At 36.2% G+C, this 26,439-nt stretch overlaps 1 protein-coding gene across 1 annotated transcript in view; it reads right to left on the bottom strand.

Annotated features, from left to right (window-relative positions):
- Window positions 1–4,105: 4,105 nt before the first annotated feature.
- Window positions 4,106–26,439, bottom strand: part of SLC4A4 (solute carrier family 4 member 4) — a 450,189-nt gene continuing 427,855 nt past the window's right edge. The window contains exons 22-26 of the mRNA XM_008693197.2: window positions 20,983–21,051; window positions 18,226–18,399; window positions 15,676–15,837; window positions 9,472–9,551; window positions 4,106–8,758 (exon numbers count right to left, since the gene is read on the bottom strand). Coding sequence (XP_008691419.2) covers window positions 8,653–8,758; window positions 9,472–9,551; window positions 15,676–15,837; window positions 18,226–18,399; window positions 20,983–21,051 — 591 coding nt within the window. The 3' untranslated portion in view covers window positions 4,106–8,652. The remainder of the gene's footprint in view (window positions 8,759–9,471; window positions 9,552–15,675; window positions 15,838–18,225; window positions 18,400–20,982; window positions 21,052–26,439) is intronic.

A 26,439-nucleotide genomic window follows, 5' to 3' on the forward strand; every position in this document is an offset into this window, starting at 1 on the left:
CTTTCATTTTTCCAGAATTTTCTAATTGCCCTTTTTTTCGATGCCTTCATCTTATACTCTAGTTTTTTGAATTTCCAGTCATTTGAGCCATTCCATGGAGTACTTTTTCTATGGCCTTTCCCAAAGCCTTCCATCCTTCTGCTTTAGTTTTGATTGGTTGCTCTGTATGCCTGATGCACACATATTATTCTGGGACTTTACTATTTAACAAGGTTGAGTTGATTGTTTTTTGTGACTTTCTTTCTCACTTGAATCACTCATAGTGAGGTATATTCTTGAGTAATATCCTAAGAACAGGTGAGTGGGAAGATAAACTGGAATTTCATGGTTTCTAAATATTTTATTCTGCCTTACACTTTATTAACAGGTTATTTGCATCTAGAATTTTAGGTTTAAAATCATTTTCCTCCAGAAATTTTACAACATTGCACTATATCTTCTAGTATCCAATTTTGCTGTTGAAAAGACAGTTGTTTTGGTTTGGATTTCTCTGTAGGAGGCCTCTTCTTATGGAAAATTTTAAGATATTCTTATTCTTGTGTTTCTGAAATTTTTATTCTTGGTTACCTGAAATTCCACAATGTTATGTGTATATAATTATTTGTTGTTCTGCCCATTCAGATTTACATCTGAAGATGTATATCTACCTTCATTTCTGAGAAAATTTTATAGATTGATACCTTTTGCCTTTTATAACACATTTTTCTTTTTGATTCTCTATTTTGGGATATTTTATAAACTTTTGTCTTTCAACTATTCTGTAATTTGTTAAAAAAAATTTGGAATGGTACTTTAAATTTCCAAGTATTCTCGTTTATCCTTTCTTTTAAATTATCCTGTTCAAATTTTGTACAGGTAGTGTTTTTTAAATAGTATAAAGCAAATTACAATGATTTTTTTAAAGTTCACTTCCAGTCTTTGAAATACTTGTTTTCATAGGATTAATCTTTTCTATTAATCTTTGTCTTTCTCAGTAAAGTTTGAAGGATTTCTTCACATGTTTTGTGATTCTTACTGTCCATATGTATCTCCACATTTTAGAATGAGAAAAAATATATTGGACAGGGAACTTTTTGCCTATAGGTGAGTCTTGTTGACTCTCAGGCCTTGCCTCAGTGTACAGAAAGGTAATTATTCATCAATGTCAGATGATGAGGTTTTTTAGGTTTTTTTTTTTTTTAAGATGTGTTCCCACTTTTTCCAAAGGCAATTTGTTCAATTATCTTAAGAAAAGAACTCTGATTTTTTTTTTTAATCTAAGGATAAGAGCTGGGCATTAGGCTGATTGACAAGCAGAGGTAGGAGAGGAGATGCTATATACATATATACAAATCCTGTTAATACCCATTCTCAGCTAGCCCCACCTCCCATTCCCATCCCTGACCCTACCTGCAATGTCTGAGTCTGAGACTTACTGAGATTCTCTTGGCCAACCATGGCATTAACGGCATCCTCCTCTGCACATGTTCTAAGCTGCAGCTTCCTGCAATCTGCTTCATCAGCCAAACATGCATTTGCTTTCATCATTAGAATCTGTGGGTGTCTCTAGTCCACTTGTGCCACCTTCCATATTTTTTTTTATTCTTTTACAATCATTTTAATGGAGTCTTGAAAAGGAGAAATCTTGGTTCACCAATTTGTACAGAAGTCAGTTTTACATTAAAAAAAAAAAAAAAGATCCTGGAGGCAGAATAAGGAGTATATATTTTCAATAGGCAAGACATATAAAATTTAATAATTTCAATATAAAATCAATACATTTGTCTTTAAGACTTGTTGTGGTGTCCTTGCCTCTGTACTAATTTTTTTTTTTTTTTTAAGCTGGGTACAGAGCCTACTTGGGGAAAAAAAAAAAAAAAAAAAAGTCCAACACCAGGCTTGAACTCACAACTCCAAGATCAAGACCTGAGCTGAGACCAAGAGGTGGACACTTAACTGAACTGAGCCACCTAGGGGCCCTCTAAATAGCCTGATTCTTAAATTCTTAAGTATATTTTATAGTTTTAAAAGGATCTTCTCTCTTCCTACCAGGATGAAGCTATTAATTTTTGCTAACTCAGTTTCCTATCAGTAATTTTCTCTGTTATTTCTCATGTCCTGTGTTCTGAGAAGACCACAGATGACCAAGCTTAACACATTCAAGCATTTTGAATAAAATAAGTGTAACTAGATTCTGCAGGAGGATTTGAGTTCTTCCAAAACGATGGTGTTGAAGCTGTGGTGCCTAGACCTCGAGACACCTAGTTGGTAGTTCAGAGTCCTCTGCCCTTTATTTCGCTATTCTCAGGTAGGTCAGGCAGGTGAAGTAAGTAGCATAATGAAGAGCTGCTGGAGTGCCTTTTTTCATAACATACTAAATACAATTTGATCCCAGTTTCTGACTCAGTTATTATTATACATGACAATATTTAGAATTCTCTCTGGGTACATTGAAGAATTAATCAAATTCTCCCATATTGTCAGTTCAGAGTATGGCTTCTGCTGCTTCATCCAGCTCAGTGATAAAATCCAAACCCCATTTTCGTCACCGCTACCACTATCAGAGCTATTGCCTCTATAGTAAATTTCCAGATTGAAAGATTGTTATGGTTAATGTCTCTGTCTCATTTTTTCAATGTATTTTTAACTGCTACCAATGATTCTTTCTCATCCTTTCCATTTGCTCTCCACCCCCTGCAACCAACCAACACTCTCTGACTATAACTTGGGGTTGAACTGAAGTTTCCTGGAGAATTGTAAATATTGCATGGAAGCCTGAATAGGCCCAGCAGGAAGAAGCATGTGTCATGTTCTTCTGAGGAGTACCATTCCAAGATTTTATTCATTTGCATAATTATTTTTTAATAATTGCTTATGTTTAGCAGTTTTTAAAAAGATTTATTTATTTTGGACAGAGAGGGAAAAAGAGAGAGCATTAGTGGGGGGAGGGGCAGAGGGAGAAGGAGAAAGAATCTCAAGCAGACTCCACACTGAGCACAGAGCCCAACATGGTGCTTGATCCCAGGACCCCAAGATCATGACCTGAGCCGAAACCAAGAGTTGGACGCTTCACTGGCCATGCCACCCAGGCACCCCTTAGCAGTTTTTTTTTTTTTTTTTGCTTTGAGAATTGACTATCTGCATCATCCCGGATTTAAGAAAATGGTGTTTTATATTTCACTAACTTCATAAAAGAAGAATAACAACACTTTTACAATGAAACCATTCCATTGCTTTTTTAAAAAAATTTTATTTAAATTCTAGTTAGTTAACATACAGTGTAACATTGGTTTCAGGAGTAGAATTCAGTGATTTATCACTTACATACGATACCCAGTGCTCATCACAAGTGTTCTTCTTACTACGCATCACCCATCTAGCTCATCCCTAACCCACCTTCCTCCGTCATCCCTCAGTTTGCTCTCTATCATTAAGAGTCTCTTATGGTTTGTTTCCCTCTCTCTTTTTCCTCCCCTCCCATGTTTCATCTGTTTCTTAAATTCCACATGAGTGAAATCATAAGGCATTTGTCTTTCTCTATTTCACTTAGCATAATACTCTAGCTCCATCCACGTCATTGCAAATGGCAAGATTTCATTCTTTTTGATGGCTGGGTAATATGTCATTATATATATACACACCACATCTTCTTTATCCATTCATTTTTTTTTAAGTTAAATCTTAGTTAACATACAGTGCAATATTGGTTTCCGGAGTGGAGATGAGTGGTTCGTCGCTTACCCAGTGCTCATCACAAGTGTCCTCCTTAAATACCCATCACTCATCTAGCCCACCTCCTACCCACCTTCCTCCATCAATCCTCAGTTTGTTCGACACCATTAAGAATTTCTTATGGCTTGTTTCCCTCTCTACTTTTTTTCTTTTCCCTCTTTCCATTTGTTCATTTGTTTTCTTTCTTAAATTCCACATGTGAGTGAGATCATATGGTATTTGTCTTCCTCTGATTGACTTATTTCACTTAGCATAATACTCTCTAGCTCCATCCATGTCATTGCAAATGGCAAGATCTCATTTTTTGATGGCTGAATAATATTCCATCGTGTAGATATACCACCTCTGCTTTATCCATTCATTAGTTGATCTTTCCATTGCTCCATTGCTCTTAGTTGGACTTTTTTTTTTTTTTTGCTTTGAACCCTTGCATGATTTTACTTCATTAATACTTGAATAGATAATTCTTCCAATCTCTTATTTTACATAATTTGGACACTTATTTTATTCTCCTACCTCAAGTTTTAAAAAGCCACCTGAGGTCAGAGACTCTAACTTACTCAAATCTTTGTATTCTCTGTAACACCCAATGAATAAAATAACAGGCACTTAATAATTATTTGAAGAGTTGAACAGAAGCACTTGACACTCATAAATGCATAAAGTTACTTTATTTTAAGTATACATTTAATTTTGAAAAATATAAATGCTAAAATATCTCATCTTCTTCATCTCTTAATTCCATAAAAGTCACAATAGAAAGCTTCATAAAACTGTAAAATACTATGTTATAGGAATTTTAGGTTTTATATTGGAAAAAAATCATTAGTAATATATTGAAATGTTTTCTGTTCTTTATCATTTTGTTCCACCATGTTGATCTACTTCATTTAAAATAAAAAGATGCATCATTTCTCCAAAGTTAATAAAGACTTAAGAGAATAAAAATAAGAATATCTGAAAGTGCGTATTGATTCTGAAAAGTAAGGTGTACAGATATGTACCAGCCATGAAAATGGCTAAAAAGAGGCAACTATTCACTCTTTTCACATTGTAGGACTGGGACAAAGTTAACTTCTGGCTCTAAAAGTTTCACTGGATGACTTTAGCCCTGAGTTGCAATTATCTGCCTGGGAAACAGAATTCAGGATTTTTGTATGTACCGATAGAGCACAGAGAAATGAGCTAAGAAATAGGTCATATCCAAATTTCTGGTCAAAACACAACTTGACTGGTTAGCAAATGTCATACAACTTTTTTTATCTCAGGCTACAATGAAGCTCAATGAAATCACCATCTGAAAACTCCCAAGGCCCTTCAGACAGTCAAGTGCTATAAAGTATCATCTGATTGTATTCAGCCACTTGATGCCACTGGGCTTTATGCTCATGCTGTGAAGAGTGGATGCGAAATATCATGGAATAAATAAGAAAATCTCAAGTTCCTGCACCAAAATCATTAAGTGGTATGAAAAGAATTGAAGAAAGCTTTGTCCCATCCCTGAACAATGTCAACCTCTGTAATACAACTCAAATGGTTTTGTTTTGTTTTTAAAGGATAGTCAGCAGTCAATACATTTCAAGTACTTTAACACAGTTAAAAAAAAAAAAAAGAACCAAAAACTCGGAAGACAATCGTTCTCTGTATTAAACAGCAATATATAGCTGATAAAAGATTAACTCTGTGTGTGTTGGTGCGTGTGCATAACATATACACAAACCGAATTACTGAGAGCAGATAATCACTTCTCCCCACCCCCATTTTTTGAGGTGGGGGTTGATCAGAGAGGGTTTTGTTTTTTGTTTTTGTACATCTTGAAGCCTCTATCTCCCACCCCCACTCCACTGCTTGACTGGAAGAAGAGGCAGGAACACTACTGCCGGTGGCACAGAAAATAATTCAGATTCCAAGTCACTGTCTCACACAGTAGAAAAGAGTGATCTTTATCAAGGAAAACAGTGTCTCCAAGAGATTTTTCTTTCAAATGCAAAACCAGAGGCCTTTATGCTCCTTTGATAAGGCCAACTCTTGGCCCAGTGATCTCTTCAACAGTAAGTTTGTACAATCACAGGACTTCTGCTTGACATCTTCTGAGTATATCCTTAGTCTTGCACTCCTAACAACTTGAATATTTCATGTCTCTGTATCCACATCAGGGAAAGATACTTGGTAAAAAAAAAAAAAATTCTCCATTGACTGTATTCTGTGTGTCCAGTTTACATAGAAACAAAACCATCCCAAAATCTAATTAGTTCTCAGAAAATGAGTAAATTCAGTTAAAATACAGGTGATTTGGTAGCTCTGTATGGACTGCAGGTTCCATTTGCTTGTTTGGTAACTACTCCTGTTCCTTTGAAGGTAATGATTTTTTAAAAGCTTCCCTAGGTTCCAAAATATTGAAAGGGTTTGATATTAACTGTGACTTTTAGCAAACGGAAGATAGTGTTCTGCATTCATATCATGGGTTTCAACCTTTGGTCCAGAATATGGATCATAAGTGGAGGTGCCGACAGCCTTTAGATCTACTCAAAGGCCGAAATATTGAGTTAAGTTGCTCCAGGAGTTCTTTGAAAGAGATGGAGAGAGGCACAAATCCTCAAATACTTGATTCATGATCAGAAAAATAAAGAATTACATCCAGGGCCTTTATAAAAGTGAACAAAAGTGTCTTTAATTTAACAAGATCATAGGTTAGGCTAAACTTACTACGCGTGGCTCTTAGACATTTTATTGATGCTTCCCTTAGTAACGGAAAAGGAAAAGCTTCTTATAGTTTTATATTAGAGTAATGATGAAAACTAGATAATAGAATAATTTTAAGGATAGCTCTAAATACAAATGTGATGCCAGAACTTGGCATGTAAGGTTTTAACAAATAACACGTAATTTGCTGCTTCCATTTTAATGAAAATATTGCAGGTCACTTATGTCTAATTTGTATAAAATTTAAAGTTTTAAGATTATCACATACTATAAAAGTAACAGCTAATTCAGGGTAATATAATTTTTATAATCAAAATTTTAAGAGGGCAGAATTATAATTTAATTAATATAAGAATGAGTGATAGTCACTATGTGCATATTATGAAACCAAAATACATGGTTTCATCTTGGTTCTGGTACTCCTCCAACAACCTGTTTTAGTTATATATATTGATTTTAGATAGATCACAAATATGGTTGTATGAATCCAAAATTATGAATTCAATATTTAAAATGTTATTTTTAATGCAGATTCACAATACATAATGCAGTCTATTAAAAATATTACATTTCAATTACATGCTAAATTTGGTTAATAAAGGCCTAATTTTCAATATGGTACTTTGAAATACATGTACACACATACATATATATATATTCTAAATGTCCCAGTCATAAAGAATAATTGCCTTTCATCCTAAAAACATGTGTGAGCCTTGTTAAAATGTATGTGTGTATGTGTATATATGTATGTGTGTGTGTATATATATGTATACACACACACACACACACATCTCTGCAGATCTAGCTGCATTCCCATAAACACTGTATAGATAAGTAAATTGTCTATTAATATTCCTATGGACTTTGTATTGTAAATATGAGCTCTTGGATCAATGACGAAATCTGGCAATAAAATATATTTACCCTCATTTGCATAATAGTAAGTCTCTTAGACCTCTGATGGATTTTTCGTATGTGGTTTTGGGTTTTATGAAAACTGACACAAAGGGCTGGATAACTTTGCCCATTGCCTACCTTCACTCTGTCTTTTTCCAACTTCGCACATATGTGCACCAGCCACACACAGAGTACATACACAAACACACAAATATTTCAAAATGAAAACAATGTCTAACAATACTGCATAGGACATCGACGTGGTAATACAATTAGCATCTATGCCCGGATATCACTATTATCAAAACATCAGTTATTCCCATTACATAGGAGCTTCTCCCTTCTCCCCCAATCTCTTCATAGAACAGTAAGTTTCTTTTAAAGAACGGGAAAAATGGATGCTTAGAAACATGGTGTTTTTAATCTGATCTAGCCCTCTGGCTTACCTTAGAGATTGTGTATTTGTGTGTGTGTATGTGTGTGTAAAAATCACATTATATACAATACAATTTTTACAGAAAGCCTGGCAGCTACAAATAAGAGGTAGAACTACTCAAAACTATGTTTCCTGCTGCAGGAAAAAATTCATTTTCTTTACAGTAATTAAAAAAAAGTTTAAAAAATTGACAAAAAATAAGTTGCAGGTTAGGCCCCATAATTTAAACAACAAAATCTACGAAGAAAATATTCTTCAATGTACTCAACAGATAAGTTCATTAAAGGGTTAAAAAAAGTTGCATAGGAAAAAGGGATATTCCAGCACTTGCTACAATGATGGCAATAGTTTCTCTACAGGGAGTAAAGTACCTTTAGTTTTTCTTCTTTTGATAACTCTAAGATTAGGGCTTACAAGCAAGAGCAAGTTAGCATAGCAGCACTTTTTTCCAGTCCTGGAGAGCTCTATAAAGCAAGGAGGGACTCTGCCTGGAGGTCAGGGTTTCTTCTACCAGACAGACACACAAGCCAGTAAGCACAGCTCCAAAGCTAAAGTTGTAAGTTCCTTCAATATTTTAATCAAAGGTGTTACAAAATCCTTAATACTTTTGCCCTCTGCTTAATAAAAGAAAAGGACAGGGTCTGTGCGTCTCTTGAGTGACAAAGGAATTTGGTTGTCAGAGGACACATCTGAAAATATGAAAAGGGGATTCTTCAGATGTTTTTAAGGAACGGTGCACAACTGTCTTGATTTTACCTATGCAAGAGAGAAGCAGAGTGAGTGCTATATCATTTGGCCAATGACCAAAAACTGAAACAAAACAAAAATTAAAAAATAAACAACTAGACAAAACCCAAGAACGTTAACAACAAAAACTGTCCATTTTAAGAAAGACAAACAGGTTACAATGTAGTTTCTGTTCCCTTGCTCCTCCAGAAATAATCATTGTCTTCAGGCTCAAGTTCTATCCTAATTCGAGGCACAACTTTTACTGGAGTTCTAGGAGGACTAGAGAAAAAAGGGAAAAAAGAAGAGAAAAGAAATAGTAAGTAAATCAGATTCCCTTTATCACCTGTTAAATGTATGTGTATGGTGCAGAAGCTGAATGTGTCCTCTGTTCTCTTTAAATACTTATCTACTCTCTCTGTATTAAATACAAACATTTTTAAATGGGATGAAGGTAGAAAAGAGTCAAGAGATTCAAGCAGAAAATTTCATAAATTTTCACACCTAGATAAAAAGAAAAACAAAAAACACAAAAATCAAGAAGGAGGACTGCCAGGTGGTTGCTACTGTCTGAAATCAAAGGACAAATAGACCTACATAAAGAAAATGTTCTGAGATTTTGTTTTTTGGAAAATCAAGGAGGATCTGAAATGTCTAGAGCCGTGTTAAGATTAGGGAAGAAAACTACTGGACAGCTGCCAGAAAACTGCAGTTATCCCTTAAATCAGAGATGATATGGAAACGATAAAAGCAAACACTGATCCTGGGCTTTACCTTAATGATACTGAATATTGCCATTACTTCTAAGTATAGTAGGTCTCTTAGAGTATTTTCTACATAAAAGCTGGAGCAAGGTTTTGGGATTGAGTAATTGATTTAAGATAGGTTGCAGATAGGAAGGAAAACAAGGTGTTCTGCCAATAATCCACCATGGACTACATTTCTGTGGGGCAATCATCCCACAGAACAACATAAAACATGGAGTTGTCCTTTACCTTGGCATACCGAGTGACTGAAGGAAAGGAATTTTATCAGCATGATGTGTGGCGTTCAAGGAATGTTGGTGATCTTTCTCCTGGAAAAGAAAAATTTCTTTAAGTCGTGAACAGTACGTATAAATGTATAAAATTAGAGTAAAAATAAAAATCTTCATAAAAATTGATGCACTACAATGGGAAAGAGAGGCAAATTTAGACAATTTTTAAAAAGATTTTATTTATTAATTTGAGAGAGAAGGAGAGAGAGTATGCATGAGCAAGGGGAGGAGCAGAGGGAGAGAGACAAGCAGACACCATACTGAGCGCGGAGCTGGGCTTGATTCATGACCCTGAAATCATGACCTGAGCTGAAATCAAGAGTCAGATGCTCAACCACCTGAGCCATCCAGGTGCCCCTAGACAATTTCAAGAGACATCGTATTGAGCTAAGAAACTAAAGTTATGTGACCAAGTTAAAAATCTGTTAGTTCCATTTCCCCTAGGTATTCTGGGATGGACCACTGTTTTCTTCCGTGAAGTGGCAGGAGGCCAATCAATTTTAGAGCATCTACTTTATGTCTTAAGTCTTGCCCTTGGATTTCCTTTCATCTTCAGCATCCACGGTTTTGTCCTGCTGTTATTCATGGGGGAGAAAAAAATTGTGAGGAACTTAATTACCCTGTACCTCTACCATCAATTTTGTTCTTTCATGGATTATAAAAGATTAATATGTCATTAGAAAAGATTTCAGTTAGAATGATCAAAGATATTTTGTTTAAGTAAATTTCTAATATCATATCAATTTTCCATGTATCTTTCTAATGGGTTTTTGAGAGCATGAATAACAACTAGCACTAAATAATCAATTTGCCATAAACTCTTTCCACAAGCCTCAAATTCTAGCTCGTGGTACTTTTTATTTTTTATTTTTGAAGCAACATTTAAACTGTACTTAGAAAGGCTACACCAGGTCAGGATGCCAACAGAAGACATATGTGCCATGTCCCTTTCAGTTTCATTTTGCTATTAATGCTCTAGCATTAATAAAATGAAAAATGAAGCCAGGATATGGTTTGAGGAGCTTGAATTCAGAAAAGAAATATTGACTAAATCCTGCTGATGGTACTGAAAAGAAATTAGCCTCAGTTACAAGTGATAGGTTACAGACTGGACACCAAAGCTGAGACTGCTCTCTAAACCCACTGTGGCAGCTAGCCTCCAAGATGACCCCCAATGTTCCCTGCACTTCCTGATATTCATGTCCTTGTGTAATTGCTTCCCATTTGGTACCAGGGTTGGTCTGTGTGGGACCAACAGAACATGGCAGAAGTGATGGCATGTCACTTCTGAGATTCAGTTATAAAAAGACTGCAGTTTCTGTCTTGGTTTCTCTCTCTGTTCTCACTGGCACCGGGGAAAACTATATTATGGGCAGCCCCACAGAGGTGTCCACAGGCCAAGGAACTGAAACTTCCTGCCAACTGCCTTCCATGTGAGCTTAGAAGCAGATCTCAGTTCCTGTTGTCTTCAAGCTTGGCCCCAGCTAAAAGCTTGTCTGCAATCTCACGGGAGACCCAGACACAGAGCCACCTAAATCCTCTACGCCTACATTCCTGAATGTCGGGAATTATATAAGAAAACACATGTTTGTTGTTTTGAGCTGTTAAATTTGTTCCACAGCAACGGACAACTAATATACCTATTTTTCATAAATAGTCGTTCATTTCAAACTTCTCTCGGTAACCTCTTACTGAAATTGAAGTGGCACTGTCAAACAGAAATAAAAGTGTCTCAACTGTCTTTTTTCCCCATAACAGATTAGTAGACTTTGAAGTGCATCTGGATTGAAAAGAAGATATTTTCTTCAAATGAGAGCCCAAAGTGAAAGTACTTTGGAAGCAATTGCTACTTGCTATTGGAAAAGCTTGAGATATTCACTTATGTTACTATACAGGTTTTCCCCCTTTTCAAGTGGCCTGTTACCTCAATTACAGAAGAAAAGATGATACGTCAGAAACCATTACACCTTAGCCATCAAACTATTACCCCAAAAGACCAGTCCAGTTAAAAAGGTGTTTTTGAAATAGCAGAAAAGGAATAAGGAAATTAGGAAGAAACTGCATATATCTTATAAGTAATACCTAAAAAGTTGTATTAATATTTTATGATTGCTAATTTAATTGAAAATAACAATTATTCCAAATGCTTGGTATGAACAATTGATTCACTGATCATTTACAGACTCATGATGCAATTTCTCTCTTGAGCTCATTTGGTCATTGGCTAAAGCCTAAGGAAGACAAACAGTAACAGACAGTGATGTAGTACTATAAGCTGCAATTCTAAATACAAGTAGAAAAAATGAAAAATCAATTAAAAACATGGTTACGAGTTTAGCAATTGAAAGAAACTGGTGATAACTTGGATCAGAGAAAAGACTACCAAACAAAAACTTAAAAGGTAGTGGATAAAAGGAAGAAGAGTGAAGCTCAAGGAATGGAAAAATGAAGTTTTATAGTAATTAAGTGTAACTCTTCACAAAGAAAAACAGAAAACAGAGGGAAAGGTAATGTAAATGATAATGCTAAAATTTTTTCTCTGCAAGTGCAAATCATATTCGAGCAGACATGCAAGAGGTTAGTTCTACTCACTGTCGGAAGGTTTGCTATCACTTAGGAAAGGTTGCTGTTCCATGATGTCCATTGGAATTTTAATACTTGGAACTTTTTCTGAGTATGGGCAGTCAGACTGTGAAAGAAATTTATAACAGTTTTTAGAAAGTTTTTACTATACAGCCCTCCCTACCTCCCAGTATTGATCAAACCTATCATATTAGCATTTACATTGTCTAAGGAGAAAAGACTTTGATATAATCATTTTTACTTGCTACCTTTTCAAATTCTACACAATTTTTCTCACACTTGTTTTCCTCTCACCTGAGTTAATGGGATAAAGTTAATTAAAACTAGGACCGCAACAAAGAGAGATCACTACGAATTAAAACAATTGTAAAGCTTTCCATAAGCTGGATTCCCAGGGAGCAAATATTTATGAGTTTGTTGTTGGGTAAAGTAAATAATCTCGACATGTAAGATTAAATTTAGGAAACTCCCTCAATTAGAGCATGGTCTAGAAATTCTTGTTTCGTTTATACTTTCTGATTCCACGTCCAAGACTTTCCTTCCAAGACAGGTAGAAGACTAACAGTCACTATCAGGGAGCCCTCAATGTACAGTGGAAAATAAACCTCTCCCTCCTACTCTAATAATCCATCAAAACTATTTTAGAGTTAAAGGTTCATTTCAATTTGTTTATACCAATGATATGTGAAAGCTTAGCAAAACATGAGAAAATAAACATCAAAAGGAAGGTACCTATGATTGTCAGGTAAGCAGAGAAGAATCATAATCAGAATAAAATGATAAAATCAGGCAGCTATTCATGAAAAAACATATCACCAAAGCCAAAACTATAACAGATTTTCAAAGGATTACCACCTTCCTTTTTTTAAGAATTCACTATATTGAATACAAGCCTGTGTTTGGACCAAAAAAGTCAAATCCATCCCTTAACTGTAGGTACCAAAGAGATGGCCTTTAGCAGAAAGATGGGGGGGGGGGGGGAGAACAAGAAGTCAAAGAAAATAAAGAAAAAATAAACCTTAACATACAGACTACTATATACATTGAATATTCCTTTAAGGTGAGTCTAAAGAGGGTAATAAGCCACAATATAATTATAAAGGACTAAGATATTGTACTTAAATAGACGAAAGAAAGAAAGAAAGAAAGAAAGAAAGAAAGAAAGAAAGAAAGAAAGAAAGAAAGATGCCACATGCATGTACCTTTACGAGAATGTCAAGAAGGACAAGTTTTAATCACAGTATTTCAAACGTTTCCCCAAATAATAGCATTTATAGATGAACAGGTTCGAAGCCAACCCTTAATCATAGCCTACCAGCCAGATCCAAAAATGACTGAGTAGCTCAAAATATTGGCAAGCCACATTTTTAATACTTCTGCTCATAAAAATTCTGTAACCACCATGCGCCTGCGTGGCTGTCTTTATCCATGGACACCAGCACCCCTGATTACCAGGAGAACACCAGGAGAGCCCCCAAATAATGAGTTCAACACAGACAACTTATTACACATAGGTACTCTAAATTGTCCTCGTGAGTTCAGTAAGACAAATACCATAAGCTTGTTGTTTTTTGGTGGGGCTGGGGGAAGAAGAGAAAGGAAAAGAAAAAAGTATCACACATTATCTTCAAGAAATCTGTTGGAAATACAGAGCTGGAAATGGTAAATATCATTAATAAAATAGAATTATTTAAATAAAATATGATTTATTGAAAACTGAAACAAAGAAGAACTTCTCAGGAGCTCATTTGATCCAACTTTTGACACCAGAGAACACAAATTTAAAATATCTCAAAAGTTGGTATTTTACCATTTTTTTCTTAAAAACTATTAGAGATGAGGATTCTATAATATTAGTTCATATATTAGTAACATGTAACAAATTTTAAGTTTGGTGTCCATGTACACCAACTGGCATACTTGTTTTGAAAATTGAAAAGTATCACTTTAATTATGTCAGTATTTTAGGCATTCCTTTTTTCTTTTTTGTCTTGAGTGGTCTAGAAATTAACTTCAAATTTTGATTTCTATTCAGGGTGTAAACATATCATTCTTTTTAACACTGCACCCTAATCTGTACTGCAATTTAAACACAATCTCTTTTTCCGTCATCACTGGAAACAGAAAATCTATACACCTGTTCTCACTGAAGATGCATGATGACAGTCACAAAAGCTCCCTCTGACTCTTTTTCTCTTTAGCTAAATGTGCCTCATATATTTGGCCTTTTTTTATTGGATCAATTTATCTGAAATCCAATTTTGTCTGTTGCCTTCCTTCACTGTACTATTTCTAAATTCTCCACAAAGAATACAATCAGACAGCCTGACCAGCTGGAAACAACCAGACAGGCCTGGATTGAAGTTTTGGCTGTGCCACTATGGCTGTGTACGGTTACAAAACTGACTTCACATTTCTCAGTCTAAATTTTCTCCTGTAAAATCGGAACAAAAACATGTACTATAAACAGCTGTTATGGCAAGTAAGGACAAGTATGCATGATCAATCAAATGATCAAGTACAGTGTAGACATCAAAACTTAACTCTACCCCCACTTTAGAACTGTATACCAGGGATGCAATTAGAATGGGGATACTGCACTGTGTAAAATCCAGAACAAATCTTCACACAGAAAACGTCATTTTGGCAGTCCTTTCAAAAGGCTACTGGGATAAATTATGTGTGTGTGTGTGTGTGTGTGTGTGTGTTAAATAATCCCAGCTGCTCTCCTAGTACTGATTACAGACCCCTACGGGAGCACCTGTGAAATGGTCTCCTAAAGAAAAAAAAAAAAAAGGGCAATAATCTTATTTCTCAACTTAATCACCCAATTGCAGGAGTATCATCTGGACTACAAACCTGCCTACTACAATTCCGTAAAAAGATCCCAAGCTCCAATTCCCTTCCCTTTTCATTGAAGGGTTACAGAGAGCTCGTCTTAAATCATGTCAAAGTTCAATGTGAGGATAAGTACAATAGAAGAGAACTTTGGTTGAGAGCCTACTCAAATGGATACATAGATCATAGTTGGTGAGGTCATTAAGTATTTGTCCACATCAGGCTTGAAATTACATAAAACTGAGTTATTAGCTCATATTTAAATCCTGGATTATCAATAGCGAACCACATACATTTTATAGCATTATGAAGCAAATTTCCTTTTCATCTATGAGATGGGAGACTGGAGTTCTTTAGATGTGGTGGGCTTTTTTTTTGGAAGTCATTTTATTTTATTTTATTTTATTTTATTTTATTTTATTTTTTTAAAGATTTTATTTATTTATGTGACAGAGAGACAGCCAGCGAGAGACACAGGCCGGGATCACGCCCTGAGCTGAAGGCAGGCGCTTAACGACTGCGCTACCCAGGCGCCCCAAGGAAGTCATTTTATTGTTATTAGTATATTAATGGTTATAGAAAGACTTCAGAAAATATAAAAAACTAAGGAAAGGAAATAAAGGGCAAAGGAAAGTGAAGACTGAAGCCATATATCTCACATAAAGGAATATATATATATATATTTTTTTTTTTTCACATTTATTTCTTTAGCTTTGTTTTGTAATTTTGGAAAGTTCCTTACATCATCATTGTCACTGTCCAGACTTCCTTTCTTCTTTTTCTTTTTCTTCTCATCTTCCTTCTTTTTCTTGTCCTTTTCTGGAATGACATCGTCAAGGAAGCTGAGGTCATGTTGGGAGAAGAGGTAGTCCATGCCTTTTCTGACAGCTACAAGTGCCAAGATCTGAAAGGATAATACAGAAAGTATGAAAGAAACCACATCAGATGAAGTCATGGTGAGCACTGATACTACCCTATCAAAGGCAGTAGAAACCCACATTGCATAAGGCTAGAATATGAGAGAACTCATCTTGCTTGTATGGATTTATATTAACTGGACCATAAACATTTTCTTTATGGGGAAAGTTAGGTCATAAAAGTCTTAAGTAAAACTTTCTTCACTGAAATGTACGATCACATTCACTTAGAATGTCAACGCAAGAGGATTATTTTTAAAACCATTTTTTCCATGTCAAATTTTTAATAAAATGACTGAAAGTTTAAAGGGAAAAACAGCCTGCATATGATTTCTAATTATTCAAAACTAAAGCATTACACAGGTTTTTGAAAATCAAGAAAATCTGTACAACGTACAGCACACTACATCTTCGAAGTGCTAATAATGAGACAGTACTTGAGTATGCTCAGACCATTTAATCTACGCAGCAGCTTCAACCACTACTATGACCAGAAAGCTTACAGTGTGTCAGAGGCTGTGCTAAACTCTGAGGCAGGATTTTCTCATTTATTCCCACCACAAACTCAAAAAGTAGATATTATGATTTCCATCTTACAACTGAGGAAACAGGCTTAGAGACATAAGTATGTCATCCAAGATCACAAAGCCAGGTAAGGAAAAAATACAACAAAGGGCCCCAGCAGTCTGCCTCTAAAATCAGTATTCTTAAAATATATATCTTTGATTCTATGAGTTGCCCTTGAACAGCAACTTCTAAAGGCCCATGAAAGATGTCTTTGCTCAAGAGTAAAATTAGTATGCACTAGGATATGAAAGTCATGACACTGTCTCAGATTAAACAGTTGTGTTTATCCATATCATGGGCTCTATATGTCTGTTTCTTCATCTCCTAGGGAAATTAACAACATCTGCCCAACTGATATTATTACATTATTGTTTTGTGATCAAATAAAAGCTCTAGAAGGATAAAAAAAATACTTTATAAAGGGAATGCATTTTTATTACTACTTAGCACAAACAGTAAGTGATTTACTGGACATATTCCAAATCTACCCGGGTCTAACCTTGTTTTTCCTGTCTTTAGCAAAACTAATAGGTAGACTATATGAATAGGCAAATGGGAGTCATTTCTCACACTCTTTAGAAAATAATGTGTTTCCCAGTAAATTAATAGAGTTTAAGGAGAAAAAAGGGGGATATAAGGGACCATCAGGGAAAAAATATATGACTCTACAAATATCACTAGTATTTTATAGCATTTTTTTTCCTGCTTCCTTGGAGAAAAAAAAATTACAAAAAACAAATACAAATAAGATAAAATAATAACTCTGGCTGAGAGTAAGATGATTTTTATTAAAAAATACAATATGTCTGTGTAAGAGAATTCTGTTTTCAAAGCTGTGGGAGAGACAGATCAGACCTGAGGCTGGCTTGGTGACTTGTTTCAAGTATATGCATGTGTATTTTCTTGCAAGAAATGGAAAATTATGGTAAAGTACAAAATTCAACAATAAAGCCAAATGCAGAGCTAGTATTTCCTTTTTCCTTCTTTCACTTGTAATTCCAAGTGCAATGTTAAGTTATTTTACCTTGCTTCTCATCATATCATGGCAAGGATTGAGAGCCCAGACTTATCCTTAAACTTAGCAAGAACTTCATGGGGCGCCTGAGTGGCGCAGTCATTAAGCGTCTGCCTTCGGCTCAGGGCGTGATCCCGGTGCTTTGGGATCGAGCCCCACATCAGGCTCCTCTGCTATGAGCCTGCTTCTTCCTCTCCCACTCCCCCTGCCTGTGTTCCCTCTTTCGCTGGCTGTCTCTGTCAAATAAATAAATAAAATCTTTAAAAAAAAAAAAAAAAAGAACTTCAAAAAATTCACTCTTCACTCCATTTCTTCTAATTCACTGGGACCTTCAGAAGTTGCCAAACTTGTTTTCTTATTATTTGGACAGTAATGTGCTATACTTTGTTATTTAGATTGATTCTATTGTACAATATTTTAAAAATAACTAATGTGCACTGGTGTCTACTATATGTCAGGCATTGTGCTATATATTTCATATTTATCATAGTCGCTCAGAATGACAATTCTAAAGCCATGCTCATTTTACTGACAAGTTCATGGCAGCTCATGGAGGTTCCCTGACCAGCAGAAACCAGGGTTGGTATCTGAACTCGGCTGAGTTTGCCACTAAAGTCCAGTGTAGATGACCACAGACATAGGAACCTTAAATTACAACTGATCAAATCAAAATTATTTGGCCAAAGCTGGAAAAATGAGAACCACAAAGAAAAGACACATGTGTCTCCTATGTGACAATAACAAATGACACTGCTATGACTTCATGGGGAGGTTCAATGAAAGGAATCCCTACCATGACTGGAAAAATGATAGCAGCCACGGTTGACTTGAGGATCCAGAGCAGGGCTAGACACAGCACCTGTAGGAACGTGAACAGGTGCACCCTGCGCAGGGGCACATGGCGCAGGTAGATAAAGTCTGGCTGGTGTTTCAGGGGCATCAGCAGCAGCTTCAGACGATCCATGAACTGGGGAGGAAAGGAGACAAGAGTACAACTGTATTACTCCAAGAGCTGGTACACAAAGTCATTTCCACAATGCCTAACTAACAACTCACGATTTATATATTCTATAATTTAGGCAAGCAGTGTCCTTTTCAGAGGACCTTGGTCAGGGAACACAGAAATTTAGTCCAGCACAGTAAGACTTAATAGGAGTCTTCCAATATTGCTACTTTGCAGGAATGTTATGCAAATGTAGGAGACAAAGTGGCCACCAAATAATAAAGTCACGAAGCCAGATATAAATTCTAGATGCTCATCTCTTACTTCCTATTTTTACTGAGTCTCCAGAGAGAGAATCTTATGACTATTTTCGTAATGAAGGAAGACATCTAACTCGTGTATCTTACTCTGTCTTAGTCACTTTACCTGAAAGAAGAGAAGGGGTTACTATGCATCTTAGACATTTCAGGGATGTTTCAAAGATACAAAGGGAGTTTCCAACTTGAAAATGGGAATGCAGTGGTATTGTCATAAATTCCGTATTATTTATCTATGGCATAACTTAACTAATAACATTCAGCAATTCATTATCATTTCTTTTCAAAGAAAAGCCATATGATGATGATAGTGAGCTTCAGAGTGTCAACCACTGGACATTCGAATCCAGGAGAGGCTATCAGTGTTGCAGAAACAGGTCCTACACTGACCGCTGAGCACCTCTGTGCCAGATACTGTGCCTCAGATTAACTGAAGAGTTTCCACGGATGTGGGTGAGAAGGATGATTTTTAGGTACCTACCAGAGGATCTCTCAAATGAAAGATACTCAGTAAAGAGCTTTGAATTGAATTATTATGTAATAAGACTCTGACATAACATCTCTGCTTGCATTCTAGAGGGAAGGGAGAAGTGTGCAAATAAACTAGACTAACACAGACAAGCTTCTCAGAAGCTATTTCCTATGTAACAAAGTTTCTTTCTCTGTCTAGGCCTATTTTTGACTGGAGGAGGCCTTGCTGTTTATAAAGACTGGGTTACAAAATTTCTTGCTAAATCAAATCTTGCCAAAAGCTCTAAAAGAGGGAGAGTCAGGAGAAAAGGCAAGAGGGACAACAGCACTGTAGAATTTAAGAAATCCACTGGCTGTGCCTTTAGCAAAGGATTTTTTCCCCATCACTGTAAAACTGTTGATTTTTTGCCTTCTGTTTAATTTAACAAACACGTACTAAGCTCTAACCATCGGTTTAACACCTAGAACACATAAAAATCAAACTTCTGATCTAGACTGACCTATTAAGGTAAAAAAAAAAAAAAAGAACTATTAGTTTGGGAGCCATATTAGTTTCATATTTTTCCATTTAGGGGAAAAAAGAATATTTACAAAGCCAGGTAAAAATAAAGTATTTTTTATATATTTGTACTTGCCCAAAGTTTCATAGGCACAAATAAACCCCCATTCACATTCATCTAGTCCAATCTATGAAGCACCATCTTGTATTTTGTGACAAATACCCCAATGGTGAAGAACTCTACCCAGAGGGGACCTAAACAAGGGAAAAATAAAACAGCCTTTTCTGCTTTTGGGGGTCTGGCCACCTGCCCAGCTCTATCTGACTCTAAAACCAAATTAATCTAAATTCAATAAATGAAAGCAAGGACTATTATGAAGGGGTTTAAATAAATTCTTATGATGTTCACAGAACATGCAGTCTTTTCCCATTAAAACATTAGTAAGTGCTAAATAAGGCTACAATTAACAAGGTGCCAGAAAGCAGCAGAAGTACTTCCAGTCTCCTGGTGCCAATTAAATTAAACCTCAGTTGAAAGACAAAGTCCCTTACAAAGTTTTCCCTAATGATTTTTTTTTTAAAGGGGGCCAGTTTTACCCAAATTGTGAATAGCTGAAGTTTTGGACAAAAGTAGCACTAAACCACATTGACTTTATTCTTTTATTGGTGCAAAACTTTTGATCATTGATCTCAGCCATGTGAAAAGCAAATCAAATAGCAGCCTGTTCTTAGTATAGTTTAAAGGCAGATGGACAAACAGTATCTTGAGAAGCACACCAAAAGGGGTCAATTTCTTTCTTGAGATGAAGGAAGGAAGGAAAGAAGGAAGGAGGGAAGGGAGGAGGGAGGAAGATGGATCACCGCTCTCTCACTTCCCTAGTTAAATGGCCTTTAACAGCTTATTTCAAAATGGGTGTCTATGGTAACATTTGTTAGCACAAATTAATTTTGTTAAGTAAGTCAGAAAATAAGGAGGTGTATGGCAGAGAAAGTAGAAAACAAATGCATTTTATCTATCATCTGTCTATCTATCTAACATATACTGCTATATTCTTTTCAGTGTACAGTATAATGATTCAACAATTCTATACGCTATTCAGTGCTCATCATGGTGAGTACACTCTTAATCCCCTTTCTGGATTTCACCCATCCCCCCACCTACCTCCCCTCTGGCAACCGCCAGTTTGTTTTCTGTAAATACATACATTTCTAAAACTCAGCAGTTAATATGTAGCACTTTTCGTCAAAGATCTGTTACTGGACTACTCTTACTACTAGAAAAAAACCACAGCTATACTTAGATTGCTATGGAAAACTTACCTGCACACCATTAAGGGATGCTACCCCCATATATAGGAACACGCCATAGAGCACAGGCATGGGAATAAACTATAAAGAAAAAAATGGAGAAAGGTTAAAAAAAAAAAGCAATAATAAAAACAGTACTGAAGAAGGATAGTTTAAATAAAAGCCAAATCTGAAACTAAAAGATAGGACATAATATAGTGACCTCTAATTAGTGCGCTTTACTCATCATTGATAAACTTCTAGACTCTAAAAGTAAGTGGAGGGAGACTTTCAACTTTCATTTGATACCCGTTGGCATTTTTTTTTTTTAACAATGAGCAATGCATGACCTCAAAAATAATTTTTTTTAATGGGAAAAAAAAATTTGTTTCCCTTTCCCCTTAAAAGGAATGATTATGTAAACCAGATGTTTGCATGAACTGTGAGGTAGAAAGAGAGGTAGACAGTTGCTTCACTCCTGAGACCAATCTCCTTTCCAACAGTCTGTTGATTTTTTCCTTACTAATTTTTGCCAAATGATCTATCAGCTTGGTGTGTAAATGCCTCTTTCAATTAAGCAAACATCAAACGGCTGTCCCCTTTCTTCCTCTCAGGAATATTAAGAGGACTAACTAATGAGAACAGTACTTGAAAGGAGCATCGAGCATACGGAAGCAATTAATTACACACATGTAGTAATACACATCTTTAAAAAAGTGAATTAATACATTTTCATTCATTAATTAGCAAGAGTCTTTTACAGTAATACAAAGTGTTTTAACAATGGGAAGTTCCAATGCCATATTCCTTAAGTTGTATCTATTCCTAGACCTTTGAACTGTCCTTAGTACTGTAGAAACTAAGCAACTCAAGGTTGGTTCTGTTTCTGGGAAGTCTTCTGTTTGAACAACAAAAGGTTCTCAAGCTTGCATTTTGAAAAGAAGTTCAAGTAATTTCGGTTTTCAAAAACCACAATCAATTAAGTTCAATCTTACCAGATCTACATAAAGGAGACTTTGTAGGCAGGAAACAGTATGACTTCAGAGTAATTTTTAAAGAACTATGACATGTATTAAATGAAACACAATTTCTCTCAGTCTCCCCTTGGAATGACCTAAAATGGTCTGTATCTGAGACCCTTCGGCCACTACTGGAAAAGTAGTAAATTCAAAATACGTCATGACTATCTCCAATTGTTATTGGCTAGCTATTGGAATTGTTAAATTTATATGTAATACATATATTTATTTACATAAAACATCACATGCGCCTTCTAGAAAAAACTAGTTATTGTAACATAGCTAATTTGATCTTGAGTTCAGAAAAAAATAAACGACATTGACTGTTGAGGGGGTCAGGGGGACAGTATGAGTGTTGGGGAAGCCATGTGTGCTGTAATACCCCACGGTCACCACAAAGAGGTGAGCACATCACATTCAAGCCACTTGAGTTTGGACACGTGCCTTTATTTCCTTTAGAATGTACATATTTCCATTCCCCTGTACAAACTGACCAAAAAATAATTAACAAAGAAACCATTTCGCAGCTTTCACTCATTTTCAAATTTTTAAAAATATCTTTTGCAGGCAAGGGCACTCCCTTTTTCTTTAATATATGATGATTCCTTTCATATATTCATTTCATTTGTAATTCCTTGGGAAGGAAAGAAAGGTGGAGGGGGAAAAGAGACGTATAGTTCTCTTACAGTTGGGCATATAGTTGGAAATTCTGCAGTAGTTACTTTTTAATCTGAGTAAAGTGTTTTTTTCTGGCTTGAAAGAAAGTAATCACAAAGGTGATACTAAGCCCTATCTCCACCCCTCCCCTAAGTTTAGCTAAATATTTTCTCTAACGTAGTTCTAGCACCAGAGTGAAGGAAAGTTCTACCATAGTGCTGAGGTCTGTTCTCTCTGAATTTATGCCAGATTTCACCAAATCTACCACAAAATAAAATCAGAAGGTACCATTAACTCAGAATGGGGTACAGGTAGGAAAATAGCTTTATAGGTGGTGATATTTTAAAAAAAATATATTCTTTGGTGAAAAGGAAAGAGCACATAGAAGGAAGTCTATTGATTCAAATTCTGGGTCAACTTCACTGTGATACAAACGTCTTAAGAAATGCACCATTTTCTTTAAAATAGTGCAGTGTGTCTCACTAAAAATCTTTCAGTTTGGAAATCTTAATGAAATGTGACAGAATTACTGGGATAGAGGACATTTTTTATTGGATTTGGTTCATGAGTCATATCAAAAGGTCAATACTTAAAAATTCATCACAATAGAATCATTCATCACAATAGAAATTCCCTAAAGGAAGAAAAAGAAGAATGTTTTAAAAAGATGCGATCCCATTTTTAAGTTAAACTAGCATAATATACATTGCAGCAGCAGGTAGGCATTTTTATAAAACAAGACAGGAGAAATTAAAACACAAAAACACAAGGTATACTAGGTTCATAGGCACCTCAAGAATTGCCAAATGATAAAATTATGCAAATAAAATTATATAATTAAACAGAGTCAGAAAACCAAAAAGCCCAATTATAAATAAATATTATAATGCTTTTAATAAACATTAAAAATGAAAAAGTTAAATGCTTGATCCTACAACCAGACAGAAAAATAAAACTGAAGTCAATGAAGATTTAGCATAGTCCGATTATATCAACAAATTTTTCAAATTCTGGTGAATGTAGTTCCACTCTTTTTTACTTAGCCCTCCCTTTGATTTTCTGATTTTCTGATATTTAGAATATTCCCATAAGAAAAAAATGTGAAAGGGTAAATTTAATAAGAAAGGTAGATGGTAGTTGTCCACAGTGCAGAATTCAGTACAGGAGTGAGGCCTCCCGGCAGAATGATAGTCATTGTGTGTATGCATGTATGTAGAAAACTCAGAATGAGGTACTGATTAAGAGCATGGAAGCACAGAAGTTAGACCTGGGTTCCAATTCTGACTCTACCTGTGGTGGAAGTCAGAGAGAATTGTCAACCTGTATCCTCAGTATTCTCATCTATGTAGCGGTTATGATAAAGATTACATAATGTATAAGATCTAGTTCAGGGACTGGCCCATAATACTCAAGAAATGATAAATGTGGCACTGATGTCATTATTAGCATCAGGACCTTCACTGGCAAGTCGAGAAACCTGCAACCACCCAGCACAGCTCCCTCAGGTCCCTCTGGGTTGGGGGTGGCGGGTGGGGTGGCAGGGGTACAGGCCAGAAAGATGGCTGCAAAGGTCAGACTCGCAACCTCGCTTTTCTATAAGCCCTACAACATTGTCCTTTCAACTATAACAACTGTCTTCAGGAACGTGTTATTAAAATAACAGCCTACTGCCCTTAAGCCTTAAAAATCTGGGACCATAAGGAAGCTGCCGGCTTGCAATCCGGTCCCTCGTCATTGATGAAACCATGGAGTGACTTACGATGAAGAGTTTGTGAAAATGCCACATTTCTCTCTACGTAAGAGAACTGGAACTTGGATCAAAGAAGCTGGGGAAGATCATCTCATGGGAAATGAAAGTAAAGGAGTTCTTTGAGGGCAATACTGTTTTATTTTAAAAGGCAATAAACCATGATGGTTATGAGATCAGGCTTTTGGAGCTAGAACTGCCTGAGTTCAAATCTTGGCTCAACCATTCAAGAACTTTGTGACTTGGCAAGTTATTTATATATATATATATATTTTATCTGTAAGATGGATACAATTATCCATACGTTTTTCATAGGTTTTATTGGAGAACTAAATAAAAACAATCTGTGCAGAGCTCTTGGTCCAATGCCAAGCTCCCAATAATTGGGAGCTGCTATTACCACCATCATCCTCCTCCTCACTACCGTCTCTCTTCATTTCTCTGATACCGAGCAGAGCGTGCGGCACATGGGAGGAGCTCGACAAATGCCTGCCAGATACAAATTAGATGCTAGCCTCCACATTTTAGAACCCTAAACAAATCTGAAAGACAAATTTTGGCTACACCTCACGTTAAAGAAGAACGAATTCAAGCAAAGGCAATAGAAGTAGCAGTGAACTTTACTTGATCTTTATTTCTTTAAGCTTGCCAAAAGAATTGAAAAAGTAAGCTCTAGGGATGGTCTTTCATCTTTTTGCTGCTCTGTGGGCTGCCCTAGTCTCCCCATACTGAACACGAGCTTAACAGGCAGTGTTTCAGCTCCAGACACACACATCTAAACTGTTTAAGCAGCCTGGGAAGCCAGCTCTTCCTGCTTCCCCACAGTTCTGTACTGAATCAGTGGTGGGATTTGAGACGTGTGTGAGTACAGCTGGCTCAGGTCACGGGGTATCCTCATGAACTTAAAGCTAATACACTATGATTCCTTACATTTTTTCCATGTAAAAAGACAGACTTCGGCAAAGAGATCAAAACAGAGGTCACAAACTTCCTGTTCAAAGTAAGCCTGCATAAGGAGGCCCAGGGAACAACTACCCACCCTGCTTAATGCAGTGAGAAAATTACTCGGGCATCCTCTGAGGCCACTGAACCTGTGGGATGCGGGGAGTTGGGGAGGGAAGGTGTTGAGGCATGTCATTTTAAAAAGTGAAAGGCACATATTTCTCTTGATCCCGTGCATTTGATCTGCCTTTCAAAGGCAGACTCTTAAGTAAAACCATTCTCTAAAGTTGTCACCTGTTCCTTTAAAACAGTCAAATGGTGGAGGAAAAAGGTTCCCTCCTCCCAAGGAACCCCTGATACCTCTTTCTGTGTGAATTCGGAGGTTAACTGTTAATCCTGACTCCTACATAGTCATTACTTAGGTTTTAGTTAAACTGTGCCCTCAACATCTTCTTCCTATATTGACTTTTCACATGAGCCACCAAGAATTCTGTGGTGAATGCTTATAAGCTACCCAATTTCAATGGTAAGAAGGGCACATGATCTGAAATGAGCTGATATGATTCCTGAAGTAAAGAACAGTTCTACTCACCGAAGTCTGGAATTACAATCGTCAATGCTGGACTTACTTTATTCTTGTTGTTTTAAAATCTAGGTTTCCCACAATATGTTGGAAACCATAGTAACAAAACAATTTCATTTCCCACATTTTGGGCATAAGCCTTGCCCAATAAAAATATTTGCTGGACTACCTTTTTCATGGATTCTTACAATGACTCTTTGCATTAACTCAAAGTTGCCAGCGGGAAATGGCCATAATTATGAACATTAGCAGCTGAACAAGGGCGAGCTTAAGGAAGGTCAAACGGAAAACAAGCTGAAGCTCACTGGTCCTTTACATCTCTCTTTCTCTCTTCTCTGTATTCTAATCTGTTCCTGCAGACACTAAGGTGCTTTGCGTGTCAGGGCAAAAAGAATCACTGTAAAATAAAGAACAAAAGGGCTTTCAGCTTTAATTCCTCTGCAGCCACATTTGGGTGCAGGGTTAAAAAATAGTTAGGAAGAGGCGTTGTTGAAAATGTGAGTCTTGCATCTTTTCCTAAAAATAGCAATTTATACAGTATC

This window comes from Ursus maritimus, unplaced genomic scaffold, assembly GCF_017311325.1.
Source record: "Ursus maritimus isolate PB19 unplaced genomic scaffold, ASM1731132v1 scaffold_8, whole genome shotgun sequence".
Taxonomy (NCBI): domain Eukaryota; kingdom Metazoa; phylum Chordata; class Mammalia; order Carnivora; family Ursidae; genus Ursus; species Ursus maritimus.